Source organism: Penaeus monodon, chromosome 1 (genome assembly GCF_015228065.2).
Source record: "Penaeus monodon isolate SGIC_2016 chromosome 1, NSTDA_Pmon_1, whole genome shotgun sequence".
NCBI classification, from domain to species: Eukaryota; Metazoa; Arthropoda; class Malacostraca; order Decapoda; family Penaeidae; genus Penaeus; species Penaeus monodon.
The window spans coordinates 8,203,823-8,227,578 of record NC_051386.1 but is presented as its reverse complement, the minus strand read 5'-3'; the positions used below and the strand labels follow the sequence as shown (position 1 = coordinate 8,227,578).

General features: G+C 33.3%; 1 protein-coding gene across 1 annotated transcript; it reads right to left on the bottom strand.

Annotated features, from left to right (window-relative positions):
• Window positions 1-3,868: 3,868 nt before the first annotated feature.
• Window positions 3,869-18,754, bottom strand: LOC119586780 (protein HID1-like). The gene is made up of 16 exons (XM_037935539.1): window positions 18,619-18,754; window positions 16,780-16,934; window positions 16,573-16,626; window positions 16,187-16,355; window positions 15,709-15,950; window positions 15,376-15,573; window positions 15,136-15,226; window positions 14,243-14,368; window positions 13,870-13,974; window positions 11,422-11,586; window positions 11,063-11,296; window positions 9,624-9,883; window positions 8,035-8,166; window positions 5,487-5,725; window positions 5,095-5,253; window positions 3,869-4,446 (listed from the first exon to the last, which is right to left on the bottom strand). Exons 1-16 carry the CDS (start codon window positions 18,752-18,754, stop codon window positions 4,383-4,385), a joined length of 2,529 nt encoding a protein of 842 aa, XP_037791467.1. The 3' UTR covers window positions 3,869-4,382.
• Between the last annotated feature and the right edge of the window lie 5,002 nt (window positions 18,755-23,756).

The following is a 23,756-nucleotide window of genomic DNA, read 5'->3' as shown; positions in this document are numbered from 1 at the left end:
TACAAAAAAAAAAATGTGTACCCTTCTCATTAAGGAATCATATATCTAAGGATACAGTGTATAAACTAGGGATACTCTTCCATTAGAGGTTCATAATCTATATTGTTTCTGTCATGGCCATGGCAAAAATTAAAAGCTCTCCCATGAGTAGAACAATCTGAAATAAATATTTTCATGTACAAACTTCCCTCGTGCAATAATTGCTAACCTTTTTGGACCATACACACTGACATAAAAAGAAGAAAAGCAAAAGGAATTACTAATAACATTATGAAACCAAGGAATGGTAGCAGTGAAAACACAAGAATTCAATGCTAAATCATAACTAGCCTTAAGGTTGAGTCATATTAATCACTATAGGCATTTCAGCAATTTCTATAATGCAATTAATGATTGGTAATATTCCCTTTTAACTGTTTCTGTTCACTTAAAATTTCAATTAAATTTTCCACTTACCCTATAAAATAAGTAATAAATATTCTGAATGTCAAAATATATATATATACTCAAAAAAATTATATTTCAACAACATGCCAATAAAGCACAGTATATGGTAATAAGACAAACAATAAATCTTTATACACAAAGTATTTTGGATTTTAATAGCAGCTGCAGCCATATTCAGCCTGATAAATGCATTAGTACACAGAAGCAAAATCAAAACTCTATTTATAAATTGTATGTCATTGTATTGTTAACCTCTTAAATAACAATAATAATAGACATACTGACATAACCAATAAGCAATATAAATACTTTTCTTCTACTTCATAAATTAAAACAAATATACAATCATATGTCAAGTTACAAACCCTTCTGAGTAACTCCATTTTCTGGTTTAGAATTTGTCAGATAAGCAGGTACTAGTTAACTTGTCCATTCTCCAAGCTCTCAAGGGAAGAACTTTTTACTTATCTTTCGAGAATTAGGCCTTGAGATCAAATTGAAGAGAAATTTGCTCTCATACAGCTTTAGTTTGTGACCCTGGGGTCCAAAATGTTTTAGCACTTTTACTAGCATTTACTAGAGATGATGGCTATTGGTATGACATGTTGGTGTTTACAAGCTCATATTCTATATTGTAGAAAAGCCTGGAAACATCTGAAGAAATTCTTTGAGAAAAAACAAAAAATGACATATCATGAAGATCCATATACATGATTCTTCTTTTTTTTTATTATTAAATCCTACATCCTAGCAGTTATAGTAGACATGTAAATATACAGTGATTCTACATGCAATATTTTTTCCATACATCTTTCAAAAAGGAAAAATCAACAGTGGAATGTACCAAATGGAATTTCATATACTTTAAATGCATAAAACACCTAAGTATACAGAAAGTACATACATATGGTTTTATTATAAATACATATACCAAGTATATATTTTCTTTGAAAGTATACATGAAAACAAATAAATATAGGTGTAGAACTGACAGTGTGTTTTCTTTAGTTACAAAAGAATGACTTCAAATCATGTACTAATATAGTGTAATACTGAAAGTTATGTCTATAGTTTTGTATATAGTTAAAAGCAGTTTCTCAAGCAAAAATATTTTCCTTGAACTAGAAATAATATATTGCACATTTCATATTGCATATACAGTCATTTACATTTCCTCTTGTGGTGATTATATATTCAGGTAATATACACACTTAATATTCTCTAAAACTTAAGTACAGCTTAATAATCAGAAAAGTAACAATTCATATCTCATAAATTATCTAGTGAAAAAAAGAAAGAGACGCATTAACAAGTAACATTCAGATGATTAGAACCTTCCATTTTCTGAGACCTTTTAATACAAGAGCTTTCAAATTTTACCCATGCACTGCAACCTCTACCTCACTAGCATTGCATTTCTTTCTTTCAGGAACTGTAGCCTAGGGGCAAGGTCTTTATCTAGTTTTCCGTTCAACATGGTCTTTGGTAGAGAAGACATCAGAGGAAAATAAGTGTTTTGACCAAGATATTTTCTCAACCAATTTTCCCATTATATGCAAAACAACTAACCTAATAAATTAAATAAGAGAAAATAATCATGGAATCAAAGAATCCAAAGCAAGAACAAAATAACACCAAAATATCCAATAATGATGAAAAAGAGATTCAACAGATGTGAACAAGTTTCAAAACATGACGAATCTGGATGGCCTGGTATATCAAAAAAAAAAAAAAAGGTCTCTCCCTTTACAAAGAAAAACCTACAGAGCTATGTAAGTATATAAACCTAATGTGAAGACAATACTGTTATCTACATAACCATAAGTAAAGCAAAAACTAGAAAGTATGACTAGAAGCAAAAACCTCACTAGCGAAGTCCATAATCAGAGGCAATTTAAACCAAACTTAAAAAACAAAAATATATTAGTTCTGCATGTTAGTTTACTGGCAGGCATATAAAGCTTTTACTGAGCTTCATTTACTGCCATGTTGACATTTGTTTTTTAAAAATCTCTAATGATTATTAATATTTGTTAACCTAAATTCTTCAATACTTATCAGTATTTGTTCATTAAATTCTTGTGTCTATTATCATTTGATCAGCAAAAATATTAAATTACATAACATGGTTTACAGTTCTTATTAAAAGACAAAGAGGTACCATGATATCTAACAGCAAAAACAAATTACACTACTCCACTTTTTAAGGCATAGTTTCAGGATATTTTGTTTCAATACAATTAAGATCTCTTTTTGATCAGTGGAAAATCATATACCAACGCTGCCTTGATAAGAAATACAATCTCTTGTATTTCTAATGTTTAATTAACCCAATGACTATGGGTTTATGTAGTTTTTTGTGAATTTTGTTACATACGGATGGCTCCACATGTGCTCAGCCACCAAGGAGGTTATCAGTAGGCCCTAGTGACCATGCCTGATTTCCCCATTCCTTGACTTTGTAGGAAAGTGTGTTTTTCTTTCTAATACTATTATTATTGATAATGATATTATTCTTATTGATATCATGATTATTAAATTATTAAAATATTAATAACATTAAAGACAATAAAATAATACAAATGAATCTTTCAAAAAATCAAGGAAAAGGATAAACAGGTGGGATAGGTAAGACTAATAGCTGACTCCTTAGTGATTAAGCTCTTGTAGAGCCATCAACGTGTAAAGATAATAAATGAACTTGTATTACAGTGGGCATGGCATTGTCTTCTTGCCGTCCACGTGATTGGGTTAATAAACAAAATCAACCAAATGAAAGGAACTTTAAATGTAAGATTGGTAAGAAATCCTGGAAAGCATAAGAGAAACAGGATGCAGAGAGAGAGAGAGAGAGAGAGAGAGAGAGAGAGAGAGAGAGAGAGAGAGAGAGAGAGAGAGAGAGAGAGAGAGAGAGAGAGAGAGAGAGAGAGAGAGAGAGAGAGAGAGAGAGAGAGAGAGAGAGAGAGAGAGAGAGAGAGAGAGAGTGTCTGGCTACACTATCCAGGGAAGACAGGCTTCAAACATTATAAATTTTTCACAAACAATGAGGATCTATAATCTTTTATCTTCTCATTTTTTTTTTTAAACACCATTACCCAGTTACAACATCATTAAAATGTCTCAAAGCCTGCCTAGAGGTGCTTACTATGTGGAAGCCTAATTGCATCGCTGCAGCAAATGACTCGGAGATGAGTCTACGAAGTGGAACCAAGGCTTTAAAGGACAAACTAAAGCTAGTTTGGAAAAAGGCCCGAGCTCTGGTCTTTGTCCTTTCTTATCGACAAGAGCTCCTATTCGAGAACTAAATATCCATTATCACACCAGTAGCATGAGACTTCAAAAGCGTAATATTTCCTATCAAGACAATTTTGGCAGCAATGTAAGACATACATTAGCAGTAATTCCCTTTTTTTTCTATTTATTTTTTATTTATTTTTTTCCTTTTTTCACATTTAATTCTTGCCACTCAAAACATCAAACACAATACATGTTGGAATTCTATGACTACTAATACCACCACCTGACACTTTTACTACAAATATCTAGCTTCAGCACATTGGAACATTTCACTCCAAAAAAAAAATGCATTATTTTTCACAATGTCTGGCCTCTTACATTCCTTTAAAAAACTAAAGACACAATGCAATCAAGTTTAATTTCATAACTAAAAGAGAAATGAAAAAAAAAAGCACATCAAATAAATGTCAAACCTCAATTCTATTTAAATCAGATAAAAAGGAAAAACAAACTCTATGTACTGCATTACCCATCACATCATTTTTCTGTCCAAAATAATATTAATCCTTTGAAACTCTTATACAGGTAGTGAATATAATATCAAAACATCCATTACTCAGTTTTGTCATGAGATTCAGCACAGGCCAGTACCTTCTCATGACAAATCTATATTCTTTGTTGACCACATTAAAGATACTTTATATCCGCTGAATTTCAAATAGTTTCACGTCTGTGTCGTACCATATTGGAGGATCAACATTTCTGAAAAGTAAAAGTTTGAAATGAGAATTTACTTTGTCCCTTTTCCTCTCTAACAAATCTATATAGAACACAGATCATTCTATAATATACATTACCAAAAAAATAAACTGGTCAGTATTGGAGAGGTGGAATACATAAATACGTAATTTTTCTTAATAGTAAAAACACACTGAAAGAGTAATGCAGATATGAAGGTTGCCAATGCAGGATGATCTGGAATGAGATTAATCAAATGGTGCTGAGTAATCACACTGTCTACTGTCATTTTATCTTGTGAAATTTGTTTGCAAATAGCAATAAAAAATAAAATAGAATCTTTCCAAAAATCAATGAAATGGGTAAACAGGTGACCTAAGTATGGTTAGTAATTGACTCCTTACTGAATAAGCACTTCAGCCATTTATATGTAAAATCAAACAATAACAAAAAGACTGTACATGGCATTTACCCTTTCCATCCTGTCAACACTGGGTTAAGATAGTGTAAAAATTATGACACAAATATATAAGGACAAACACAAAGATTCAAACACAGTTCCTATGCCTTTTCTATTACACCTACACAAAACATTTATATCAAATTAATTTGTTGCTCATATCAAGAATGACTACAAGCAATATTTCAAAAACAAACGAGACATTCCCTTACCTTAGATAAATGATGCCCCACATATAAGTACGGAACCAGGTAGCAGTACCAGCATTGGCCTGGTATTTGCGAATCAAAATGGGATGAGGAACCGGCAACAGGCCTACTAGAGTTCCATGCTGCAGGAAACGTAGGATCTCACTTTCGTCCGTTAATCCCCTAGAAAGCATAGAATTTTCTCTTACAATTTAATAACCTCAGGTTTTATCATTTATAAATACACAAACAGATAAATAGGTATATAAACAGATGGATGGTTAAATAGAAAAAGGGACAGACAGGTATTACTTATGACAAACTGATACAAAACTTGTATGAGCTAAAAAGGTGCAAAGAAGAAAAAGAAGAGGAAATTTTTTTAAACAACCAGTAGCTTCAAGAGCAAAACATACTTATCAATGCAGATTTTCTCCACTTGCGGAACAAGCACTTGCAGCAACCGCATAATGGTCTGCAAGGGGAGCTTATTCTTCCAGCTGAGCACCCAGGCCGAGCTGGGCTGCCACTGCTGTGCCGAGCCTCCCAATGCTGAACCTGCTGACTCCGACTGTGGCACTGACATGGTGCTGGGCCCAGAAGAGTCGGACAGGGCTGACTTCAGCGACAGGGCAGGGCTCTCAGGTCGGTTGGGCTGAAATAATTATAAATAAAGATATTGAAAATGTGCATTTTTTTTCTCTCTCTTGTTCTGAAAGAGAATTTGAAAAAAATATGCTGAACTCATTCCTCGTACATAAGAAAAGATAGAAACATTGTGAAGGAACTCTGTTAATATAACTCTTTGTGAAAACATACATGCTTTCAATTTCTCTACAGGAAGCATGCAATAAGAGGTATAATAGGCTTGTTAGGTTTACAGGGCACTGAAATTAGCAATACTTATTAAAATGGATAAAAAAGAAAAACATAAACATTGCAATGAATTGTGAGCATATCAATTTTGATAAATAAATAAAATATAAGTAATTCTGATTATAATACAAAATAACATCCATTCTCTTTCTTAACATTTAGCATTATGACCTCAGATCAATTTCCACGAAACAATGACAATGTCGTTTGTAGGCTTTGTCAGTTTTTATCTCTTTGGCATTCACATCCTACACTAAATTGCTTAATCATTTCTTATCATACAATTTTCCATTCTAGTTCCTGTAAATGAAAAATCAAGTTCTCTAAAATTCCCAAACTATTCTCTTGTTTTTTTTCTTAGTTCTTCTTCTTAAACCTTTTAATATATAGCACATGAACCATGAATGGACTTAAATCTCCTGGACTTGCTTATATTCAAGATAAAGGATATATAAAATCCTTGCCAAAAGTGGCAAGGATGTGGATGAACCTGAAAGCACTTACTGCAAAGGAATAGCCTCTTAACCCAACCACCACAGATATTTGTTCTATCCCCTGTAGTTTTTTGTGAATTTTGTTACACACAGATGGCTCCACATGTCCTCAGCCGGCAAGGAGTCTATCAGTAGGCCCTAGTGACCAATCCTGATTTCCCTATTCCTTGAATTGGTGGGAAAATGTTTTTTTCTTTTTAATACAAATGATATTGATACTGTTATTATTGTTACTGATGTTATGATTATTAAATTGTTATTAAAATATAAAATAATAAAATAATACCAAAGAACCTTTCCAAAAGTCAAGAAAAAGGATTAAACAGGTGAGACAGATAGGACTAATAACTGACTCCTTGCTGATTAAGCACTTGTGGAGCCATCTATGTGTAAATACAATAAATAAACTTATATAACAGTGGCAATCCAGGCCGTCTGGGTTAACTACTATCAATCTCACTGGGAAATTAATAAGATAGCATGAAAAAATGCTCAGCTTACCTTTTTAATTTCTACCTTTTACTTTAACTAATGCCTACAGGTGATTACCATATATATAAATACACTGACAACTGCTGAGTTTCTATTTTTTTCTTTTTTCATATCAAAGCACATTATCTACTTTTGTTAGATTTATGCAATCAAACTTATATTCAGCATAACATGGCGCTATTTCTATGGGTGCACTATACACGTTAATAAAATAAATTCTATGTACTGTGGCATATTAGTAGTTTGATGTTACATTATTACAAAGGAGCTTCAGTACAACACTGTACATGCAGTGATATTACCAGTATACAAATAAATGAATAAATAAAACATAATGTGTTAAAATAAACAAGAAAAAATAAAATGAATTAATGAACATCCATCGAAAAAAATAATAATCAATTTATCAAAACTAAAACATTGTTCACTCTCATACTACTATTCATCCATTCACTTTCAATTCTTTGTTAAAATCAGTAACAATCTGCGCTCTATCAAAAATCACAATTAAGATAAAAAAAAAGAAATAAAAAGTAAAAAATAATAATAATAATAATAAATCCTATTTACTTCTTGGTTCTTGGAGACCTGACATGCCTTAGTATAAGAATTAGACAACAAAATCTAATATTTCCTTTGTGTGTGTCTTTTCACCCATGTAGTATCAAAACCTTTAACCCCTAAATGACAGGTATATAGCAGCTAGGCACCCTGACTCAGCCAGGCAAAATTCCACTCAACCAAGATTTGGATGTAATATTATGCCCCCAGCTCTTCCCCACAGGAACATATTATACAACCCACTATCTAAGGATTAAGAATATGCCATAAACTTTCATCCATGTAAATACACAATTATTCACCAAAATGCACTGAAATCATCCCCTACCAATACTGCTTTAAGAAACTAAAAAGGTAAATACACAAACCAATAAGGAAATAAACAAATAAATACAATACATAATACATAGTACTGAAAAAATAAAATATACAGCTCTGACAGCCAAATTACAACTCTAAGATGGTAATCAAGAGATGCTATTCAGAATACGGATGCAAAGGGATGCCTCGCACATGCTCTGCAACATATGATGCTGCCCACCATAGATGTTGTGAGGCTGAGGGGAGCCGGCTGGAGATCGGTCAGGAGGAGAGTCTTAGTGTCCCCTTCCATCTCCTCAACCTCCCCCGGCCATCTGCACAGACTCTCCTCCCCTTCCACCTCACTCTCCTCCTGCATAACCATTACATGTAGAGCTCAGGACATTTGGGGGTGGGAAGTAATATATAGCATGGCAACCTCAGGGTAAGGATACTTCAAGGAATGGTGATATGGGACTTGAAAGGAGTGTGAAGGGTGTGTGGAGTCAAATATGGTTCATTTATGACACTGGGAAGGATGTGAAGATGTTGTTGCACCATGTGTATGAACTGTCATTTTGACTAAGTAAAATCAGTCATAATGACAGTATGGCTAACATTTAATTGATATATTCTAAGCTTCTTTCAGAGGAACCACTTGAAGTGTAATGTTGAAACTTCTGTCAATAAAAATTGTAATTTGTAAATTAAGTGGTATATTTCAAAAGATTTAACACAATGCAGTGAAAAATAATTGAAACATAAATCACAATGATCAGTTACTGAACCTTTCCACAGAGGCTAACAATATATTGTGATTAGGCAAGGACAGCTTACATAACATAACATCCTGGGTTTATGGCTATGTTGAATTCTCTGTGTGGGAAATAAGTTGATTACTCAAGTATTCAATCTGAATTCCTTACTTCTTATCAGCCATCCTTGCCTAAGTGAGTTTTAGTGTGTCTATTGACCACACTGGACAATAAAAAAAAAAATCACACACTCAGACCTTTTTGTACTTTGCTATAGTATTCTATAACCACTGACTATTTTCAAAAGGGGGGAAAAATCAAGTTCTGAATTTGGTGAAAAATATATACCTGTGTGGGATGCACTTGTCTGCCATGGAAATGTTAAGGAGTTATCATAAAGACTGATTATTCCTTAGAAAAAAGTAATTGCAGCCAACAAATAAACTGAATGCTGTACTGGTAACTGACTGGCTCATCAGGGTTTTTTCAAAAATATATTAGTCTCATCAGGGTATATGCTACATCATCAATTGCTTCACACAATGTCAAAAAATCTGTTTGTCTGTAAAATCCAACAGAAACAAAAGTAGTCACGATATCACATATTCACCACATACGGTAAAAACTGTGTTATTCAAGACTATCCCCCTTTCTTTGACAAATCCAAAATACCCAAAACCGTAAACAATACCATCCACTTTTTGGGAGTGAAATAACTGCCTTGGTTTCAACAAATAGAAACGGAATATGAAGAGACATGATAGCAAGGACAAAAGTATAGTATTCAAGATGACAGGAAAGCCATTAGTTATCCTCATTTAGTAGAATGCAATAATAGAAGTTGAGGATAACTTTTCCCTTCCTTTCTTTCTTTTTCTTTAAAATAATTTCAGATATATCATGATTTGAAATGCTACCAAGTTATTTAATCTTGGAGGCTGAGTATTCTGAAATGTGATTAAAACATCCTAAGATTGTCAATCTCCCTTTTTTATATACTATTCGCTATACATATCATTATTTTTTATTATTATTATTCTATATGGATATAACAAGCAATAACCTTTTATATTACCTTGTCAGAAATCTTGAGCTCATCAACAGCAGGCAAGTTGTGGTCTTCTGTTGGTGGCTGAATACTTGTGCCTTTTGGAATGGAAGAAGTTGTATCACTCACATCTTGGGGAATGCTTTCTCCAATCGCTGCTGGAGCTACAAGAGATGTGGGCGACACTGGCCCTACCAAATCCCCATTAACAGTGGCTGAGGTTGTGAGTTCGTTTAGCTGCTGTGTGGTTGGGTGAGCGGATTCTTTCTCTGTCATTTTCTCTAATCCTGAAAAATAAAACAGCTTCAATGGCAGTGAGCCCTTATGTTAAATTGTACCATGAGTTCAATGTAAATACATGGAAATGAAACCTGATATGGAAATCTGGGGTGTACTCAGCCTCAGCAAAACATTTTTGTTGTCATTCCAACACCACGAGTCACACTGTCCTGGTCAATTCAGTAGATTCATTGCTCTCCCATATGTCAAGAAGGGAGTATATCTTAAGTTACACTTTCCATAACTTAGGGCATTGGAGACCATGCTGGGGTGGAAACTACCTAATGACTTTTTAAATTTTGACGCGACATCATGTTTGTAGTTTTCAGCATTATGCAAAGTGTGATGATTGCTTATTGTATCAGAGGGTGGGAGCTGTTGTAGTGAACAATTAATGGATAACTTTCTTTTTTTTGCTATCTTTTTATTTGGCTAAACTTTTCAATTGAAAACAAAATCTTAAGAGGGTATAAAATTGATGTACATACTTACATTTCAAGCTTAAAAAGTGCAAAAAATACATCCATGAGGATTGTGCTTTGGACTACAAGAACTGTAAATCTTTGTATCTAGACCTGCCTTAGATGAGACTAAAAACGGTTGACTTTTTCTAAAAGGCATTTTTCTGATCATTATCAATTTTACTTTTTACAAATTGCAACAGGTTCTATTGTAAATTACTGGTGAAAATTCATGCCTTTTATTCTTTATTTTTTAAGTTAATAAATGCACAACAGTATTCTCCCACAATTTTCCATTCATGGGGCAGATTCCACCCTGATTACTTGCTGGCTTGTTTGGTTTGAAGACTACCTTATAGGGTTAAACAGTCTTACCTTTAGATGCAATACACATCTATTTAGATTGGTTGATAGATTAACACATAAACAGATAGGTAGATATATAATATAATATAGACAGATAGATAGATTGATAGATAGATAGATAGACAAAGAGACAGAAAGATAGAAAGATAGACAGACAGACAGAATGACAGATTAATACATACAAAGACAGGCAGACAGAGACTGATTAATAGATTAGCAGATACATAGACTGATATAGATATAATGATAATGATACAGATATAGACAGATACAGATATACAGATATTGATATAGACATGTATGACCTCTTTACCTTTAAACACTGAAACCATGTACCCAGTAGACATTACTCTCTCTTACCTGGCATAGCTGCAAGGGTGGCAGTCTTAGTACCAGGCTGAGCTGGCTGTGCAGGCTGAGCTCCTTCCATAGTCTGGCTGCCATGGTGGGACTTTGAGGAGTGCTGTCGGACAAGTGGTCTCTTCCCTCGCTTATTGAGGGATTTGTTAATGCTACCACAGTCCGTTGGAAGGTTTGCAAGGGAGTGGAACACCTGCCGTTTCCTAATGATTGTGTAGACCAGGTTGCTGTTACCTGTTAGGGTAAATTAACAAGCATTATCCCATACTACCCTATGAACACTGACTGGCATTCATCATCTTTTATAGCTTTAGCCTTAATCCAATATCCATGTGATAAACCTGAACTAAATCACTTACCATCAAACTGATACTGGATAATATTGTTGAATGTTTCCAGGAGGAAGAAGACCAGATGGTGATGATGTGGTGCAGAAAAGAGGAACCAAGGGGTAGAAAAAGCCTCCAGGAGATGCAGTAACTTATTGGCAGCCACCATTGACATTGTCTTGATGTATGGTGATACTGGAAAGTGCAATGAGAATACTGTGTTAAACTAAACACTATTTAAAGCAACTTCACCAAGAATGTAGTTAGTATGATAGCTATGACAATCCTCATTTGATGATATTCTAAAGCCTTTCTAATAATTATCATACTTTACTTTGTTCTCTTAGGAAATCACAGGAGGGTTTGCCCACTCTGTTTAGTTGGTAAACTCGGTTGGTAAATCTAGGTTGGTTATGTGTTCACAAAGTCTTTGTTTAATATAATATACCCTATTCACCAATTTTTATTTTGTATAATAATAAGAAAAAGGAGAGGCTACATACACATTTCAATCAAACTATGAGAAATAATTGCTTTAAATTTCATCCTATACCCTCACCATTAAACTTTAAAATGGACTTTTTATGATTACCAGCCTAAAAATCTTTGCAAAGAGTGTCAAAGGGAAGAAATGTAAAAGAGGACTTTCCTGAAAATGTGAAAATGAAGTGATGAGATAATCAAAAATACAAGGCTATCTATTATAGACCTACATTGGGCAACTAGGCAATAGCATAGCCTGTTTCACATCCAGAATTTTATTAATTCAAGGTTAACCTTCCCTGTTTTTAAATATAGAATATATTAGGGATAGAAAGCATAGACCTTTACCACATATCCATTATGGATACACTAGGCAAATACAAAAATGCTTACAGTATATTGCAAATATTAATTTGTACCTGTCACTATGCTTCCTGAAAGACTTGGAGGATATGAATATTAAAAAGATTGCATCTATCTTGGCAAATCACTATGAATTTTGTTTTCACATAAACTGCTTCACAAATTGCATAGACATCAAGGAATCAGTTACCATGTTCAACCCAACCTCATTTCTTTATTCTGTTCTTTGAATTTATAGGAAAATAGTTTTTTACTTCTATTACTATAATCATTATAATAAACTTTATCATTTTTAATAATAATATAATTATAAAGATGATTATTCTTAATATTATGAATAATAACAATAACATTTTAAAATAAATAATACAAATTAATAATTCAGAAAAATTCAAGGAGTAGGGTAAAAAGGCAAAGTCACATAGACCTAGAAATTACCTCTTTGGTGCTTAAATCAACTGCTGCCGGGAAAATGTAATGTTCACTATAGTGTTAGTTTTGTTAGGCGTCCTTACACATAGATGGCACCATACATGCTTATCCACCAAAGAACCAATTAGTAGGCCATTGTGACCTTAGTTCAATTTCCTTGAGTTTTTGGGATTTTTTTTTTTTTTATGCTATTAATATTGATGCTGTTGTTATCCTTATAATCATTAACATATTCTCATTCAACAATACCAATTAGTATATAAAACTAAAAAGAATATTTCCAAAAATCAAAGAAAAGGGTAAACAGGTGAGAGAGGAAGGACTTGTAATTGACTCCTTAGTGATTAAATACTTATGGAGTCATCAATATGTACAGACACTTAACAAGCTGAATTCACAGTGGCATTTATATAAAAACAAAATGAATAAAACATAGGATTCATGTGTACTTGCATTCCTTGTATCAGTGGGTTAAGTAATGTATTCATGAAGTATGGATTCTTGTTTTATCAGATAACAGGTCTGTGGTTAACCACCTGATTCTTTACGAAAGCACATCCTTATCTCAGAATTACTTTTCAGGAATTTCTATAATTTCTTAAAAAATAAATAAATAAATAAATAAATCTAACTATATCTATATCTATATCATATCTACGAGTAAGAAAACTACTCTGGGTTTAGTTCAGAACAAGAATTGTGACTTTTCTCTGGTCATGTGTATATACACACATGTCAGCATATAGGGTTTATTGGGTGCAAGTATGGGTGTGAGAGTAGGGGTGTGAACATCTGATAGGTGTACACAAGTTGGCATTTGGATATGTGAGGGTTGTGGCTCTACTTTTGGGTGTGAGTATGCAGTTATAGTTCTGGGTGTAAATAAGTGGTTATGGTTTTGGGTCTGGGTGTGAAACTGTGGTTTTGGGTGTGGGTTTACAGTTTTGGGAATGGGTGTGTGATTATGTTTTTTTTTGTGGGTGCACTGTTGTAATTTTGGATGTGAACATATGGTTGTAGCTGCAGGTGTGGTCAGTGGTTATGATTCTGCATATGAGCACATGGTCGTGGTTTTGGATGTGTATATGTGGTTGTAGCTTTGGGTGTGGGAGGTGGTTATTGCTATGGATGTGCAGTTGTGGTTTTGGGTGTATTAATCTGGGTTTAGGTCTCTTCCTTATCTTCAACTGATTCACTCACCATTAACTAGGATGGTCAGAAGGCAGTCAAAGAGGGGCTGCAGACGTTGGTGGCCTGTAGTTATAATCTTGTGAAAGACGATGATCATAAGGTCTGCATGAGTACCTGTCAAGAAAATTGAAGTTTAAAGACTAGATCAATTGTACATTAGTTTCAACAATCAAATCCACAATAATCATCTCTACAATTAATCATAAAGCTAAATATTATCAAAATCAGCATACATCAAGGGTAAAACTAGATTTCTACCTATAAACATTTGATATTCTCAGTAGGCCTAATATTATTCATTCTCCTGATCAGAAACCATTAGCTCAAAGGAGAAGTAATGGTCCCCACAATTTCCATTTATCCCAGTAAAATGAACACCTACCTGTAAACACTGGTATATCCATGGGCATAGATGCAGTATAAGGTTTGTTAAGGCGAACACCAAAGTTCCTCTCTCCACTAAGCAGGAGGAGAATAAATACACCAATGTGCATCAGGCCCACTCTTGCTGTAGGTTAGAAATCATATAGTCTATAGTATGTAGGTTCAGCTCTACAATCATATCAAGAATAAAATCCCTCCATCAGTAATAGAATAATTAGCTCACTGCCACCAAGGCAGGCTTGTATGTACTTGCCATGTTAACTGCAAGTTTAGTCTATTTATTCTGTACTTATAGATACTTACAAGTCATGAAGATGGCTCTATAAGTACTTAATCACCAAAGAATCAATTAATAGTCCAACCTATCTCATCAATTATTACCATTTTCCTTGATTTCCAGATATGTTCTTTTTTTGCCTATATTGTTATTAGTATTGATGATAACATTATAATCATGATATCAGTAATAATAATAACAGCACTAACATTAATGACATTAGAAAAAAAACATTAAAAAAAAAAAACTTTAGGAAATCAGGTAAGGTCACATAGGTCTACTAAGTGGCTCTATGGTTGCTGGAGCCATCTATGTGTAAACACTTTCCACAAAACAAAACTACACTGGAAATTACATGTTCTGGTCGGCAATGAGTTGACTTCTATATCGAGTGCTGGCAATATTTAATAAAAGTCATGTATATGATATAGAAAACTGATCTGAGTACCTTCTCTACTAATGATGTATACATATAGAAACAAAAACTAAATTCAATAAAATACTAATTAACATTGACAAATAGTAAAACATTTAGCTTTTTTTATGTTGCTTTAATTAACATTTCAACAAGAAACAAAAAATCTAAACAAAATAGGGTAATAAATTTTACTTACACTGGTCTGCTCGTGCATCATTAAGGTGATATAGTATGGGAACCAGAATATCTAGGACATCACTACTTTTTAGTACGTAGAATAGGAATTTCTGAAAAAAAGAATATACATATATATTTTTATAATAATGCTCCTTGTGATGATCATCAGAAATTCAAGGAACTGTCCTTTTCAAAGCTAATATCACTTAATCTACAAATAAACTATGCAAAAACCTTGAGGATCTTTAGGACTAATTACCTTATTATAATCACAGAACTTCCAGAAGAAAACCAGCAACTCTTGGTGGAAGTTGACTTTCTTAGTGGAATGTGGAAGATATGTTTGCTGAAGCGGGTTGTTCAGGAGCCTTGTGAAACCGCGCAGGACAAATGAGAAATCTTCCTCACGATGAATGCGACTCAAGTAATTAATGAAGAGATTATCCGGGACTGTTGCCTATCAATTAAAATGATTAAAATCAGTAATGATGATTCAGATGTTTAATATAGCTATTTTTAAATATCTTATTACAATATCAATAATCTACACTGTAAAAAAAAATATATATTTCTTTGATAATTCTGTTCATACCTCCTCTATCTCTGACAAAGCAGCAGTTACATCATGATCTAAAGTTGTAATGAGAATCTGCAGGGCCACCTCCACAAGTGGTTCTCGAGTGTCGGAGAACAGCAAGTGGTTATAAGGGACACCAAAACCCACTGGATCATAACCGCACACAATGTTAAGCAATGACGTGAAGAGAGGTAAAGCATGACGATTGTCAGCTGAAGTGAACACTGCAATCCAGCGATTTGGAGACTCAGTTCCATCTGAAAGAAAGCATATAATACTGGCAATAAATATATTTGTTGTGACAGGGAAAAAAATTAATTGAGAAAAAAGTGTAGCAATATTATAACAACATAGTCAACACATTTAGGAAAAAAAGTTTACAAAAAGCTAGTAGCTAATATCAATTTATGTAAAAAAAATTCTTACTTGAAGGCGTAACTTAAGATTACACTACATTAGATAGACTTACTAAACTATATATTTATTTACTTACCTGAAGAAGGCTGATAAATGCTCTGACTGAAGCAGGTGAGGATGAGTTTGAGGATCTCAGTTCGGTTCAAGTCTTGTGCTGGCACATGAGGGGGAGAGTGAGCAAACCCCACACCAGCCTCCCAGATGAACTCACAACTGTCGATACTCTGAAGATCTTCATGTTTGTCCTGATTGTGAACATAATTATATTCTTTAGTATCTGCCCAAGCCATTGTTAGATGAAATAAAAAAAGCTTAGAATATTCAGTCTGATTATAGGTATTTGCTGAAATGTAATATTGAGCTTCAATTATTTTTTCTGATGTCAAACTTCTTAGTTAATTTTCACAATCAGAAAACAATGATCCAATTCAGTCATCATAAAACAGCCTCCAGTCTACTTACCGGTCCAGACTTCTTATTTGTTGTCACTGTGAAATCGGGGCAGAATAGCAAATCCTGAAAGCAAAACAAAAGGAAAAAATACAGAGCAAATCTTTAACCAAAACCTTTAGTCAATATAATTATTTTCACAAATTGCCTCAAATAAAAGAAACATCACATACATAAATTTCCACATAAGAAAAAAAGAATAAACAAGTAACAACTTACACATAGGGCGTGAATGAGACTGTGAGCTAAAGGCATCGACTCTCCATGGCCATCTTCCTCTCCAGCTGGAAGGCTTGACCAAAAGAAGCCCCTCCAGTCTGGATCTTCGAAGATGTAGGGGATCACTCTTGTCAATATCCGCACAGCATTCAGCACTGTTTAATTAACAAAAATTTGTGTTAGTTTTATAAGTAAAGGTTTGTCAGATTTTCTTCAGAAGCTAATCCTTTCTGTTCTGGACAGGCACCAAAAGGATTTTTTCTAATTAAACTCCCCAAAAACTCCCCCAAAATTAAAATGCAATGCAGGCTTCATTTGCAGTTAAATATTATAGAAATTAATTGTAAATCTTTTTATTTTTTCTTAAAAGTCAACACCCCCACAAAACATTGTTTTCACCTCAGTGTTATGCATGGCTGAAAATCAGGAGCACTGAGGGAACTTAGAGTGGCACTTTCCACACCTTTTTCCTTTATTTGTGATGTTAAAGATTTAGTGAATTTACTCAATAAAAAAAACATTTTAAAAACTATTTACTTATTATATATTTATCAACCATGAGAAACAAGAATAATCCTTTTTCTTTTAATTATGGTAATCCAAAATTTCACCATAAAAATGTTGAGGAGAGAGAGAGAGAGAGAGAGAGAGAGAGAGAGAGAGAGAGAGAGAGAGAGAGAGAGAGAGAGAGAGAGAGAGAAGAGAGACGAGAGACAGAGAGAGAGAGAGAGAGAGAGAGACAGAGAGAGAGAGAGAGAGACAGAGAGAGACAGAGACAGAGAGAGAGAGAGACAGAGAGAGAGAGAGACAGAGACGAGAGAGAGAGAGGAGGAGAGAGAGACAGAGAAGAGAGAGAGAGAGACAGAGAAGAGAGAGAAGAGAGAGAGAGAGAGGAGAGAGAGAGAGAGAGAGAGAGAGAGAGAGAGAGAGAGACAGAGAGAGAGAGAGAGAGAGAGAGGAGAGAGAGAGAGAGAGAGAGAGAGAGAGAGAGAGAGGAGAGAGAGAGAGAGAGAGAGACAGAGAGGAGAGAGAGAGAGAGAGAGAGAGAGAGGAGAGAGCAGAGAGAGAGAGAGAGAGAAGAGAGAGAGAGGAGAGAGAGAGAGGAAGAGAGAGAGAGAAGAAGAGAGAGAGAGAGAGAGAGAGAGAGAGACAGAGAGAGAGAGACGAGAGAGAGAGCGGAGAGAGAGAGAGAGAGAGACAGAGAGCGAGAGAGAGAGAGAAGAAGAGAGAGAGAGAGCGAGAGAGAGAGAGAGAGAGAGAGAGAGAGAAGAGAAGCAGAGAGAGAGAGAGAGAGAGACAGAAGAGAGTGAGCTAGGAAGAGAGCAGAGAGAGAGACAGGAGAGAGAGAGAGACAGAGAGAACAGAAGAGAGAGAGAGAGAGAGAGAGAGAGAGAGGAGAGAGAGAGAGAGAGAGGGAGAGAGAAAAGAGGAGAGAAAAAATTTCAGAAAGAAAGGCAGACAAACAAACACAGAGAGAGAGAAAAACCCAGAGAAGGAAGAGGAGAACAGGGGACAGAGAGGGGAGACAGACAGAGAGAGAGACAGCAAAAGAGAGAGACAGAGAGAGAGAGAGAGAGAAGAGAGGGGAAGAGGGGAGACAGGGGAGAAAAAGGAAGAGACAAAGAGAGAGAGACGAGGGGAGAGAGAGGAGAGAGAGAGAGAGGAAAAGAGAGAAGAGAGAAGGAGGAGAGGGGGAAGGAATGGGAGAGAGGGAGAGAGAGAGGGGGAAGGGGAGAGAGGGGAGAGGGGAAAAAACCCGAAAAGGCGCACTAACAAACACAGAGACAGAAAGTTAGACACAGAGGAACAGAGGGAAATAAGTTCAGAAGACAACCATACCTATTTGTTGCTCTTGCTGTGTTGAACATCCTGTATCTGCTGCATTAACAAGCTTCTCAACAGCTTTGTAACATAGTGTAGCTAAATTTGAGGGTGCTTCTTCCCTCAGGGACCGAATCTTCCCACGGGTTATCATGCAAAAAAACACCGGGCACTGAAGTAAACAGTCCCCCCAAAATGCCCCCCAAAACGAATCACTGTTCGTAAATTTTGGCGGAAATATATAATATGCCCACATAGCTTTCTTAAAGAAAACGCTATGTGGAATTTTTAACTTTCAGTTTATCAGTGGAAACAATCATAAAAAACCAAACCATGAATTTTTTTTTAACACATAAATTACAAAAAAAAATTTTAATAATATAAACTTTCAAAACCCAATGAAATTTTACTTGGGAAACTACTTAAACATTCTATTATTTTATAAGTTCAAATAATCTCCCAAAGAATACTATGAAGATGGGCCTATTGATAGGGAGTTTGGAACTCTCACACAAACTGAAACCTACATTGTATCTGCACTCTTTTATATGCCAAGACCCAAGTAAATTTTAGGAATTTGAAATTATTTTCCCAGCTTTCCTTAAATTAAAATATTTTCCCTTAAAACAATTTACACCTTTCTATTTTATTGAGAACTTACATATCAACAGTACTGATTATTCATTTCTACACATTAAGTGACTCATTAAGAAACAGACACAAACCAGTCTGGAGACCTTTAAGCTCCATTGGTATTCAACTTTTCATATGAAGTTTACAAATGCCAAATCATAATGATTCTTTAGATATCTGATTCCCATATTACTTTTTGGGGGGTTTAAAAAAGACCCCTTTTAAAATCTAAAAAATTCTAAAATAATTAATAAAAATTTCCCTGACAAATACCCTTAGTGGATAAAATATTTTTTAATTTAAAAAACAGAAAAAAAATTTCAAAATTTTTTTTAAAAATAAAAAAACACCATAAAAATAGAAAAAGACTAAACATACAAAAACCAGAGTTATACCAAATTTAATTTTAGCTAAAAACCCCTTTTTACTTTTTTAAAATTCTATAATATTAAGTATTTGAAATGTGAAATCTATGAAGTGCACAAATAATTCAAATATATCACAAAGATATTCTTTAAAAGGGCTTTCTTTTAATCTTTAGAAAAAATCGCTAAATCATTCCCAAAATCACATTTCTTTTTATATAAACAAATTTTTTTAAATATAACTGCAATTTCTTTTTTCAAAAATTTAGCTACGTTTTAACAGGGACGAAAACAAAGTCGCGGGAATATTCGTGCCCCCTGTTTTTCACCCCCTTTTTTCATACTTTTTCCACTCCCACCGGGGTTTTTCCCGCCCGTAAGGGCACAACAGCCTTTGGGAAAATGTAATTTGGTATCGCCCTTTCCCCTTAAAAAGGGGTCAATAAAAACTAAAGAATCCAAACTGGCTCTTTCCCGTGTTTGGTAGACTTGTTTACGATTCCCCGGTCGCTTAAACTCCGATGCTTGGCTCTCTGTCTGTCAGGTTGGGATTATACATTCCTAGTGTAAAAGGAACTGTGGTTGAGGAACTTTTTATAACAATTTACCCAAGATATGTTATTAATGATAGATACACGTTGTATATTAAAATATGCTTATAAACATACATGCATTTGTAAAACAACACCATGATTTTTATTATTTGTAGGTCTAAAAAACCCGTTGCAAATTTTTAATAACATCCCTTCTATTTATTTAAAAAAATATATGATCTTCGTAACATTCCTTCTATTAACTGTAAGAAAAAATAAGATTTCAGTTACAGCTAAAAAATTTTATTGTAATGCTAACGGGAAAAATTTGATATGTATTTGATTTTTTTTTTTTTGCTGATACGATTAGGTATTTTACAAAATATCGGTTCAAAATGAATGCAATCTTAGTGGGAGGTTTGGGATAATTTAACAAAAGTTTTATTTCTAAATATTCATTTCGTGAATATTTAGAGATAATAAGAAAATAAAAGAAATATAACTCGATAAGAAAACACTACTTTTTATTTTTTTTCTCTCTCTGTAACATAAAGACTTTTTTTGTGTTTTAAACTTAATTATTGATGTCAAACAGATCATATATTTTGATGAATGAGAGGAAGGCAATTTAATTTTTATGCTAAACAATTTTGGTACACAAAGTTTTTTCGGGGGGAAAATAAAAGTCATATATAGAAGTCCTCCTCTTCCCTGAGACTTTTCAGCAGAGAAGCCAAAAAATAATAATAATAATAATAAAAATATGTAAAAAATAATAATTTTTAAAAAAAATTTAAAAAATAATTTATAATAAAGATAATGATAAAGATAAAAAGATAAAAGATATGATAATGGGTAATATAAAGATAATGAAAAATTTAATGGGTAAAGATAATGATTTAAAGGGTAATGAAAAGTAAAGATAAAGATAATGATTAAAGATAATAAAAATTATAATAATAATAAAAAATAATAATAATTAATTATTATAATAAATAATAATAATAATAATAATAATAATAATAATAACCATAAATAATAACAATAATAATAATAAAAATATTTAAATAATAATAAAAATAAAAAAAAAAAATAAATAAAAAAATAAATAATAATATTTATTATAATAATAAAATAATAAAATAATAATAATAATAAAAATAAAATAATAAAAAAATTTAAAAAAAGAAAAAAAAAAAAAAAAAAAAAAAAAAAAAAAAAAAAATATATATATTAAATAATTATATATATTATATATATTTTATATATTATATTATATATATATATATATTTAATTATAAAATTATTTTATATATATTATATTTTATATTTTATATATCTATATATTTATATAAATTAATTTTTTATTATATTAAATTTATATATATATTTTATATTTTATATTATTTTTTTTAATTATATTTTATTTATTTTTATATAAAAATTATAAATATTTATATATATATAATTATAAAACATGCTCAGGTCTGAAAACTGCAGAAGAGGCTGGTTCTAATGCGGGGAAACAAGAACATCCACCACGGCCACGTGCTATATGATATACCAGAGGATTTGGACCAAAGGCATTCTCAGGAATTATTCATAGATTAGGCACTGTTGAATATCGTTGCCTCTGGGGACATGAAGCGATGTGCACGGTCCGGGTTGTAAACTTGTCAGTGGAAATAAAATGAATATTTGATTCAGCAGTGACAATTTCATAAATTTCTAAAGTGTAGATTATCAAAATCTGTGGATCAGTAACTCAAATGGAAAACAATATAAGGAATAAACAAACACATTGTTCAGTAACATTTATCATAGGTTCAATGGATGCATTTTTCAACAGTACCTTGGGCCTCTGAATTCTGTACCTATTACTAAGACAATAATAATAAAAAAAACTGTAGCTGAAACTTTATGAATAAAACAAGCATGGAAATCATTCTTCATTGTCTGTACAGGCAGATATAACTCCTTCCATCACAAGAAATGATTGGACAAAACTGAAAGTTGTGGTAAAACAAAATATAAACATAACCACTCCACTGCATTGACATTTATTAATGCACAAAAAATACTGTGTACTGAGGGAGTGCGCTTCATGTAAATTTATAAACATCAATTTTTTTTTTTTTTTCTTGATTCCTCCCTTCATAGGATAATTTGAATTGAAATTCTATTTCTTACATTTTATTTATGCTCAAACTATTCGTTAAAAGAAAATGTTTATTCTGAATCACTAAGTATGTTATCGCTATTATTAAAGATATTAAAATGACTGTTTTATGAATACCCAGCATTTCTGTCTTCCTATCACAAAGCATTTTAGTCTTGCAAACACCATAACTCTCTTCTCACTAAACTGACATAAGGTAGCCCCTTAAATTTTTCACCAGAAACCACATGTGCCTATGTATCGGAATGTTTTCCACTAAGAAATACTTCAAAACGAACTTTTGTTCATAGAAATTTGAGCAATCGACACAGACCGTTCGCCCTCCCTGCCATGGCAAAATGGCCCACTCGTCCTTGAGCTTCTCTGCCATGCTTGTCCTGTGTACTCCAGCTGCCATACTCCTGTGCTAATAAGCTATAGAATCTGCAACAACTTTAACTACAACACATCAAAAATGAAAGCAGTGCCACCATTAAAGAGGAACGCAAACTCACCACAACAGTACATTGGTCCCAGATTCGTGGGATAAAAACTCCCACTATATTACATTGGTACCAGCAAGTGGAGAGGGCTGGTGGGCATTTAGGCAAAAGAAACTTTTCATACCTTCAAATATGATAAATATCATTTAAAGACTTAATCAGGAAAATAAAGTTTGACAATATTCATTCTTTTATAAGAAATTTATTAATGTTGACCTTTGACTTACATAATGATCACTTTACTCTCCATACAGAAACAAATTTGTTATTATCTAATTAATTTTAAAAAATGCTTGAATTAAAAAGAAGCTTGTATAAAAAATGAAAATTTGTGACAATAAATGAGTAATTGAAAACAACTGACAGTGACTTTAATCAGACACACTTAGACTGTATGAAAGAACTTGGTAACAACAAAATAAAGCACACAATGAAAACACTGGTAGTAAAATAACCATGAAAAAAAATTTTTGCAAAAATATAAACATGAGAATAAGCACAAAATAACGGAACGGGGGAACAGATACAACCAACAAGAGATATCTTGGCTTTGTGCTCCACAAGGCTTTGTCCATCACTCTTGCAGATACAGTTAGGTTATGTATATAATAACTATGATATCACAAAAATACACAACTAACTGTTGATTGGAGACTGTATAAAAACAAAAGCAATGAAGAGGATATCTCACTCACTCACCTCACCCATGCACGCATGCACACACACACAGATAATTTATACTGTATATGTAGGAGTGAGTTATGATGGCTAGAAATGTACCTGGTGCAAAGCCAAAATATCTAAAGATGGATACAGCCATTCCCATTGGCATGGGATTAAATAAGTGAGAAAAGTAAGTACAAACATAACTGAGACCTCAACTTAACAGCTCAAGACAATGTTCCAGGTATACAAGACAGTAAAACCAAAACATTGCTGCCAGACATGGCATGTACCTACATGC

Bases quoted from the DNA above. Each gene is read 5' to 3' on its own strand.
- LOC119586780 (XM_037935539.1), bottom strand. From the start codon at position 18,754: ATGATAACCCGTGGGAAGATTCGGTCCCTGAGGGAAGAAGCACCCTCA. The intron at 15,951-16,186 runs GTAAGTAAATAA...GCTTTCTTTCAG, and splicing joins CATTTATCAGCCTTCTTCAG to ATGGAACTGAGTCTCCAAAT. The intron at 4,447-5,094 runs GTAAGGGAATGT...TTTACTTTTCAG, and splicing joins TGGGGCATCATTTATCTAAG to AAATGTTGATCCTCCAATAT.